The 10,003-nt window shown below is 49.4% G+C and overlaps 1 protein-coding gene across 1 annotated transcript; it reads right to left on the reverse strand.

Annotated features, from left to right (window-relative positions):
* Positions 1-2,937: 2,937 nt before the first annotated feature.
* On the reverse strand, positions 2,938-8,231 carry LOC122392489. The gene is made up of 3 exons (XM_043387400.1): positions 8,098-8,231; positions 4,122-5,412; positions 2,938-3,466 (listed from the first exon to the last, which is right to left on the reverse strand). The coding sequence occupies exons 1-2, from the start codon at positions 8,120-8,122 to the stop codon at positions 4,184-4,186; spliced, it is 1,254 nt and encodes a 417-aa protein (XP_043243335.1). The 5' UTR covers positions 8,123-8,231; the 3' UTR covers positions 2,938-3,466; positions 4,122-4,183.
* Between the last annotated feature and the right edge of the window lie 1,772 nt (positions 8,232-10,003).

Genomic DNA, 10,003 nt, shown 5'->3' on the forward strand with positions numbered 1-10,003 from the left:
ATCCGTAATAATCCGTTTCACCAATAACTGGTTTCACCCAAAACTGGACTAACAAATTCAATCTAAGGGACCAGACAGCCATACAAGTCTTATGACAAGTGAGTGTCATAAAATGATGCCTATTTCTTTAATCAAACCTCTGCTGCCGCTTAACACATTAGGTTAATTTTTAACTTCAATGTTGAATGTTAAAATTTTGATCCGTTTTGATCCGGGTTCAACCTTCAATTCCCAAATCCGGCCCGCCCATATCCGTTCTTTTTTAACAAATTTAGAATCCAATCCTATCCGGTCCGCGGATTTATCCGTGGATAACGGATTTATCCGGCCCATGAAGTGCTCTAATAGAAATAATTTCAAAGCTGTTTGAGTTATGAAATGCATTTGAATATCAAACATGAACTCTGATTTCCGATGGGCATAGTGACTTTTGTATGTCAATAAAGGCAGGTGAGAATGCCACTGGTCAGCCTTGCTTCAATTGGATTTGTGTCCATTCATAAATGGATTTCAGTCATACCTACTTACCTACATATGTTATTGGTATTTGATTTCTACAGCTCAAAATATTGCTAGGTGTTATACAGCAAACTGAATGGAAGTGATCCGTACAAACATTTGGTGAAACGTTTTCTGGATTGCTAGCACTTAGAACTTGTTTATTCTGTTGTAGGTGACAAGATAAGAAATTGAAGCAAGACTGACCAGTATGCTATAGAATAGGTAGCCCAATCTGCAGGAATATTAAAATTAAAAAGTGGAATTGGGACTTATGAACTGGAAACTGCATCAACTATGTTTGCCAAAGCATAAAAGATATTAACATTTACCATAAAGCACAGGGGAATGATAGGACCCGGTTGGACCCGGCCAAATATTTTGGGGGACCCGGTCTGGACCCATCCGGGTCCAGACCGGTTCCATAGACCGGGTCCCCGGGTCCACATTTTGCCACCTCTACTTACCATCTGTCATCGAATCCCATTCACTCATGTATGCTGACGACTTAAAGCTGTTTAGACATGTGCGGTCGCACAACGACTGCATCCTTCTCCAGGATGACCTGAACCGTATCTCAGATTGGGCCGAAACATGGAAACTGTCTCTTAATGCATCAAAGTGCAAAACCATGTCGGTCACGCTTAAACGAAACCCTGTGCGATATGTATACACCGTCGATGGAACAGTTTTAGAAAAAGTAGACACAATGCGCGACCTTGGTGTGCTTTTAGACAGCAAACTGACCTTCAACGCACACGTCGATTTCATCGTTTCTAAGGCTCGCCGTGCTTTGGGAGTGCTCATGCGATCGTTTCAGTTTTGTCATGGAAAGAATGGGCAGTTGAACGAAGGGGCCGTCATGGCCGCATACTTTGCTAACGTCCGTTCTGTCTTAGAATTTGGATCCCAGATCTGGTCAGGCGCGGCAAAAACACATCTGGACAGGATAGAGCGTGTGGGGCATTCCACGTCAAATCAAACACCGAAATCCGTCATCCCCTTCGATTTTTCTGAAAATTTGTAGGCAGACTGGGCATGGTTCAAAACTGAGTTACGTATAATATTTTCGAAATTTGATAACGTATCGCTGAGATATAGGTCATCGAATATAGCGAAAAATGCCACACATCAATTTTTTAAATGGCTATAACTCTGGTTCCTTTTCTGGTATCAAAATGATATTAACAGGGTCTTATAGGCAATTGATAAGGCTTTGATTTTTAATTGTCAAATTAAATTGAAGTGACCTTGAAATGCATTTGACCTTGAATTAAAACAGAAAAATTTAAATAGCAAAAAACACGTCACCTTCGATTTGGGTAATTTTTACATATTATGTCCGTCACAATGTTCCTAACCATCTGTGAAAAAATTGGAGTGGGCCATTCATAACTTTCGCGGCAAACGCCGTTTTCATGCATCAACATCACGCAACCGCGCGTGACCTTGAAAGACAGAGTCAAGACATGCTTGCTTGTGTACACTTTCTGAAATGAATGATTGCTGATTAGTGATATCCCAAACTCTGCGAGAATGGAAATGCATAGTCATCGTAGTCAAGCATTCACGTTATATAGTAAAAGTGTCTCAGGCAAAGTGCAAACGGTATTTTGCGGTGAATTTTGAGCCGTGTGGAAATGCATCATGAAGTAAATTCAACGAAAACATTATCAAGCAACGATATCTTTACGTCTTTTGATCTTCACTATACGAAAGAACATACATTTTTTAGTATGTATGGGGAATTTCTAGTTAATCCAATAATAAATATGGCAGTTAGAGGCCTGCTAAGAGTAACATGTCGCCGGCTGAGGCGGGCTCGGCCGATGTGGGAAACGCAGCAATCATAATTTTGTGTTTACACGTTCATATGTCAATTGTTTACCAACCGATTTTCAAAATTCTTTCACCATATGATTGCCTGTACATTTCTTAGTCTTCTCACAAAATTTGACGCGAATCGAACGTAATCAGCGGTAGGGAGCGCGATGTAAAGACGGAACCGTTCCGTTCCGTCCCGGCACAGTCTACAATTCAGGCGGCGCGTAGCGGTCGGCGCCGGCTGCCGAGTCGCCGCGTTGTTGTTGTTGTTCTTCCCTCCGCTTCTAATGAAGTGTAGCCTGTCGGCTCTGGGCGCCTCTGGCGGCCGCCGCCAGGGCCGCCACCACGGCGGTCTCCCGGACCTCCTCCGGTTCCGGGTGGATGGTGTAGCACGTCCTTGATCTCCGCTGCGGCGACAGGATGTTCACTTTACACCGCTATTACTAGAACAGTTGTGAACCGATTTTCTTATTGCTTGCACGATGAGATGTCCAATTCAATTCTTGACAGGTAGCCATAATTAATTTCGCATTAGCCGAATGTCGCTTTGCCAAATAGTAGTTCCGTATTGCCGTGTTGCCTCCCGTTGCGCAGTGTATTATTATTTTTGCCGTAAAACCGGTCTCAACTCCTTTCCCCGCTTGCTCAGTGATGTTCCATTCTCCTTTGTTAACTGAAAGACTTAGCTGAAAGACCTGAAAGACTGAGCGAGTGGCGAAAGGAGGAGACAAAGGGGAGATGTGGGGTGGGCGGGTGGAAATCGCTTGTGCTTCGCACTCGTAAAGGAAGATGGAAGATGGCTACCCAAGAGGTGGCCAAATTCCTGATGCGATGCGGGGTTTACCCATAACGTTATTTATCCAGATACATATTATTATTATTAATATTTTAATAAATTATGAACTGACTTACGTGCGTCTTAGTACATAAAGCACTTTTGATAAGTGCGATATAGCGACCATCTCTACATCACGTACCTAGTGCCATCTATCGTCCTCCTACGGACCTAAAACTTGCATGGATGTAGATGTCGCTGCTTGTCGTCCAGCCCTCGCGACCGTCTAATGTACCGTGATCGTCGCGAGCTCCGATACGTTACCATTAGCCGAATGTCGCTTTGCCAAATAGTAGTTCCGTATTGCCGTGTTGCCTCCCGTTGCGCAGTGTATTATTATTTTTGCCGTAAAACCGGTCTCAACTCCTTTCCCCGCTTGCTCAGTGATGTTCCATTCTCCTTTGTTAACTGAAAGACGCCAAACACACCAAATGAATGTTGAATTCCATTGAAACCCAAGCAGCCAGCGCTGAGATGGGAGGACCGGGATCAGGCGGAAGGCGTGTTTGAGGTCGGCTTTTGCGAGCAGGGCACCGCGGGGCCCTTGTGCGTAGATGTGCTGGATGGCTTCATCCATCGATGTGTACTGCACGGTGAAGGCATCTTTGTCGATGTGGGCGTTGACACTCAGGCCCTCCGGCTGGGATAAGTCGAGAATCAAACGCACGGTGCCATCAGGTTTCACTCGGGCTCCGAGAGGGTTGCAACGGAAAGGAGTCATAGGTGGCGTTGGGAAGGGGCCCATGGTGTGTCCCCTGGCGAGTTCTGCTTCTAGGGCGGCGGTTACGGCAGTGGGGTTGGCGCGGGCCGATGCGTTATTGGGGCGGGAAGTGGAGACGGGGGGACCGGTGTAGCCGATGTCGGCGCCATGCTCAAGGCGGTCGAGCACCGGGTGCAACAAAATGGAGGGAACATCCGGGGTGGCGAGTTGCCGCAGCGCGGAGACATCGATGGGTGTGGTGGGGGGTGGGGGAGACGAGTCAATTGGGCCGACGGCGGCGATGTCGGAGCTTACCGCGTCTGGGTTTAGTGCCAGCGAGACTTCTGCTGTCTCGGCCCGGTCAGCGCGGGCCGATGGGGGATGGACCCTGGCTGGCCCGGGGCCGCCATCAGGCACTGTCGGGCTGGGTGCGGGCCGCGGCAGATGGTGCAGGCGTGCTGGCGCTTGCACGTGCCCCCGCTGTAGCAGCCGGCTCCGTTGTAGCGGAGGCACAGTTCGTTTGGGGCGCCCCCTGGGCGCTGTGCGGCGGGTCCGGCGTAACGGCTGCTGGCGGCGGCCGTTGGGGCGGCGGGTGGCGGGAGGCCGCCGGCCAATCCCGTGCTCTCCGTTAAGGACGCAGCGTCATGGTAGTCGTCCCCGTATGTGGCCATGTGTGTGCGGGCTCGCTCATCTAGGTCGCGCAGCGCGCTTGTGGGCAGGCTCTCACCCCGGCTCTGGATCCAGAGTAGGTATGTTGCCCATTGCACCGCCGCGGCTGGAAAGAAGTACGTTCTATATGCGGCGATGGTGGTGACACCCCGCATGTAGGCCGCCGGGCTCAGCGGCGGGTATCGCGTCGGCGCAGCTCCCCGCGGTCCGTCCGATGGCGCGTGCGGGAACACCACCGCCTCTACTGAGGCCACCTTGCTGCGGTCGGCCAGTGTCTTGAGGGCTGTGGCGCTGACCGTCGGCAGCTTTAGGCCTCTAGGCGGTGGGGGCTGCTGAGACCGCCGGGGCACGATACTCATGTCCAGGAAGTCCGTGATGGGCTGTCGACCTTGAGTCTTGGAGCGCTTCCGTGACCTCGACACCCGACCGTGGTCGGACGAAGAGTCGGACGGCGTGTCAGACTCGGTCCAGTCGGAGTCCGACGTTCGCAGGGACGGTGAGCGGCGTCGTCGGTATCTTGAAGCCTCTCTGGTGGAGCAGTGGCGCCGCTTCGCTGAGCGTTTTTCCGACCTGTGTCGGTGTTCGCGGCTGGAACCGCGGTACGACTCCGCCCCGTGCCGGGCGGCGGTGCCCTCCGGGCTGGCCGATCGGCGGGCTGTGCGATCGGCGGTCCTGGCCGGTCCTTGGCGGCGGGTGTGGCTGGTTGCTCGTGACGGCGTCACCGAGCGTCGAGGAGGCGTTGCCTCCGGGCTGTCCGAGCTGATATCCGTAGCGACGTCTTGTGCTGGTGTGCCGAGACTGGCTGGTCCGGGGTCGGCGGGAGGGCGCGGTGCCAGCGCTGCCTGCGGTGCAGCGGACGAAGAGACTGGCCGTGTCTGTTGCCGGCCTGTAAGTAGTGATCGGGGTGGCGAGGTCAGCCGGCGGGCTGCAGTGAGAGGTGTAGGGGACATGGGCGACCGAGCTCGGTCAGCAAGGCTGGGGCAGCGAGATCGTCCAGCTGTTAAAGCGACGAGGTGAGCTAGCAGGCCGAGTTCGATCAGCGTGCTGGGGCGATGGGTCAGCAAACGGTCTGGGGCACTAAGGTCAGCCAGCGGGCCGGGGCAACGGCCCATCGAGATGGCCGTGTTCAGGGTGTTGAGTGGAATGAGCGATGGGGGGGGGGGTGAAGAAATAACTGTGAACATGAGTCGGTAAATCTGTTATGAGGGCTGCTGTTACCATTGCGGAGCAGTGTCAGAAATGGCCTGCTTCACCGTGTTTTGGAAACGTAGAAACTTTGTTCTGTGGACCTTCCCACTATTAAAATGACAAATGTTAGTTAGCTGCTGCTTATTATCACAGCGAATGCTGCTGAAAACGCACACAGGACACAACAACCAACTACCTGGTGATGCCTGGTATGTGATTGAACATTCCTGTGTCACCAAACCTTCGAAATTCTTCTTTTTATTTTCTTCAAAATTCCCAAAATTTGTTCTGTCAGTCAGAAGAACTTTGTGCTGGGAACATAGGTCGCTAAACCACTGTTCTCACGCTGTTGCGGAGTGCTTACAACTGAAACGTGTTAGAATCAATTTCTCGATATTAGCACAAAGTAACTAACACAGATGTTTAGCTGCTTGTTCGGCGCATTAAAGCAAACCATATTACCTGAAAACGTATGAAACCAAACCATATGCAAACTAGAGAAAAGAGGGAAGTTTAGTCATCATCTGTTGATCTGTTTTATTGGATTCATTTATTCGTTTATTTATTTATTTAAGATTCTTTCCAAAGCGTTGAAAGGAGGTTAGGTAAGACACCTACTCAGTACTGAGTGAACATGTTGGCTATCTTGCTCGGGCTCATCAAGCAATGTTGATATGCAAATTGATGGTATTGTGTACCTAGATCTCATAACTATTTGCGATTGTAGTAGTATGCTCTTGGATTTAAAGGGACCCTCCCACCTTCAAAAAAGTTAATGAATTGGCACGAAAGTGATGTCGCTCGGTTCAGAAAGAGCGAAAACGAATATCTACCAAAGTTCATCGAAAAATATTCACCGGTTTTCAAGATATTAGACTTTTACTTTTGTTTACTTTTTGGGATCTCCGCTGTTCCTAGCGACTTTATTTGAAAGTGCGGCATTTGTTGCGCGCAAAGCAGCATATACCACCGCGTGCTACCAAACGTTTTAGTAAAAGATTTAAAAATCGTTAGATCTCCGCTGACGTCACAAATTCTAAGGGGGCATACCAATGCACTAGCCCCTTAGAATCCGAAAACTGCAAGTTTGAAATTCCATATCTCCGAATTAAAGCATTTGTCGATGTTGTGAGTGCCCAAACCGGTATTTGCAGGCCATGGCCACCAATTTGGCTATCTCAACTCAAAACTAATGTTAAGGTGGGAGTGTCCCTTTAAGGGTCTTCGGTTTGTCTGAATGTAAGCCGGCTTTTAATAATTGCCAGCGGGCTGAGGGACACAAGGTGTACTGGCCAGCGGGCCAGGCAGTCGGGGCAGCCAGCGGGCTGAGGGCATGAGATTGGCCAGCGGGCCGGGCAGCAAGGGCAGCCGGCGGGCTGAGGGGGCATGCACTCCGGCCAGCGGGCTGGGCAGCAAGGGCAGCCATCTGTCTGAGGGCAAGAGGTCTGGCCAGCGGCCCTACAACAAGGGCAGCCATCTGGCTGAGGGCATGAGTTCTGGCCAGCGGGCCTACAACGAGGGCAGCCAGCGCGCTGAGGGCGTGAGGTCTGGCCAGCGGGCCTACAACAAGGGCAGCCAGCGGGCTGAGGGCATGAGTTCGGCCAGCGGGCCTACAACAAGGGCAGCCAGCGGGCTGAGGCAAGAGGTCTGGCCAGCGGGCCTACAACAAGGGCAGCCAGCGGGCTGAGGCAAGAGGTCTGGCCAGCGGGCCTACAACAAGGGCAGCCAGCGGGCTGAGGCAAGAGGTCTGGCCAGCGGGCCTACAACAAGGGCAGCCAGCGGGCTGAGGCATGAGGTCTGGCCAGCGGGCCAGGCAGCAAGGGCATCTGTAGCGGGCAGAGGGCATGAGGTTAGCGGGCCGGGCAACCACCTTGTGTAAGGGTCGGTATGGCGTTGGTAGTTTGTAAGGGAGAGGCGTATTAAAAGATACAACTGTCATTGGTGCCAGTGCAGGGCTGGCTAATCAAGGGCGAGGGGGTGGTCAGCGTGTGAGAAGTAGGCGGACCATAAATAAAACTTATCTGCTGGGAATCGAACCCGGGACCTCCTGCGTGGCAGGCGAGCATTCTACCACTAAACCACCGATGCCTTACTGTCCCAGATAAACCTGTGATAAAGTATATCAACACAAACAACCCCATGAGAAAAACCCAGGTGGCAAACACAGACATTGTTGCATAGAGGCGAGATGTTAGCCATGTAAAGGCAGGAGCCATGTAAGTGAGAGCTGTGGTTGCGACGCAGGAAGAGGGGCTAGTAAGAGCAAATAGACCCCCGAGTGGGGCCCCGTGTACGATCGCACTGGACGTGCGGCGAAAATGGCGCGCCTTCACAGATGCCATACCGTTAGTTGTCCTTGAATAATTACAAAAGGGTAAAATACCTGGTTGTTTCCGGCGACGCACCATCCTGCAGCGGCAGGTGAGGCAGTTGTAGTGATCAAGGCGTGAAAATACATGTTTGCAAATCGCTAAATCGCTTGTGCTTCGCACTCGTAAAGGAAGATGGAAGATGGCTACCCAAGAGGTGGCCAAATTCCTGCAGTATTCCTGATGCGATGCGGGGTTTACCCATAACGTTATTTATCCAGATACATATTATTATTATTAATATTTTAATAAATTATGAACTGACTTACGTGCGTCTTAGTACATAAAGCACTTTTGATAAGTGCGATATAGCGACCATCTCTACATCACGTACCTAGTGCCATCTATCGTCCTCCTACGGACCTAAAACTTGCATGGATGTAGATGTCGCTGCTTGTCGTCCAGCCCTCGCGACCGTCTAATGTACCGTGATCGTCGCGAGCTCCGATACGTTACCATTAATCTTATGAGATCATTGGCGAAAAACAGGAGGGGTGGGCGAAATTCGCTCTTCCCCCTCCACTGCGCGTGCTAACATACGTTTGCATATGTGCAATTTTCTTCAAAACTTATGAATGGCCCACTCTAATTTTTTTCACAGGTTGTTAAGAATATGGTAGGCAATAAAATATATGAAACTGAGCCAAATCGAAGGTGACGTGTTTTTTGCTATTTCAATATTTGTGCTTAAGAACAGAGTTAAGCGAATTTCAAGGTCATATATTCAAGTAGGTGCAATTCTAAACAAACGCTTAAGAAATTACCTAAACAGTAAGGTTTATTTCATTCAAATCAAACAAGTACAACCAAAGTTATGGTCGTTCAAAAATATACAGATGCAACATTTTGTAAAAATTTGATGCCCTATATTTAGAAGACCTGTGGTCAGAATGCGCAAAAAACATCAATGTAATGTCCGGGGCCACACATGAACTCGCTCACAAATTTATAATGAAATCGCTGATGGTAAGGTGCAAAACAGCCGATTTTTGTTCGATTTGACGTGGAATGCCCCGTGTACAACATAAGTTCCTGTTATGGCTTGTTCACCGTACTGCGAACAGGATGATGTCGTCTGACCTCTCATATGACGGACTGCTAGCGCTGTTTAAGCTGCCATCACTCACATCTCGCAGGCTACAGCATGACATTACTCTGTTATATAGTATTATTAGAAGTAGATGTGACTCCATGTACCTTTTAAGTTGTTTTTCCATTCGTGTGCCATCAAGAACTACTCGCTACCGGGCCAGCTTCTTCGAACCTGTCGCCAGGGTAAATTCGGTCAAGAACGGGATGTTTTACCGACTGCCCCGACTTGCCAATGATTTTATAGCTCGATGTCCCCATGTTGACCTTTTTCATGACAGTAGGTCCGTGGTGATGAAAAGTGTGATCATGCGTGTGGTGTAATATCCTGTTTACGACTTGTATTTATTGTTTTATACGGATGACTTTGCCTATTAGTGGGAGGCCTTATCCCGTTGGCAATATACTGAATAAACAAACAAACAAACAAGCAATGTGCAGAACTGGTATTAAAATATTCAAAAACAGAGGACATCATAAGACCACCGGCTCCTAAAAGTGTAGAGTATAATTTAAAAAAAGTATGTATTATAGGTACGAGTCATTTTGATCGGTCTTTTCCTTCACTTTGATTTGAGAACCCATGCTTTTTATTGCGCGAAATGAATGAGTGCCATCGCATGTTCATTGTTCCTATTAAATGCATTATAATATGCAAAATCAGGGAACATCGATGCGTTTCAGCCACGGCCGTATAAATAAACGTTTATGTATCCGTCCGTGGTTTCAGCACGGTGAAATGCCCAGTTGATGAATAGCTGTTTGGCTCATTTTAACACTGCGTCGGCAATTACACAGCTTCCGAACGATATGCCTGATGAGAGAACACGA

This window comes from Amphibalanus amphitrite, unplaced genomic scaffold, assembly GCF_019059575.1.
Source record: "Amphibalanus amphitrite isolate SeventyFive unplaced genomic scaffold, NRLGWU_Aamphi_draft 000023F_arrow, whole genome shotgun sequence".
Lineage (NCBI taxonomy): Eukaryota > Metazoa > Arthropoda > Thecostraca > Balanomorpha > Balanidae > Amphibalanus > Amphibalanus amphitrite.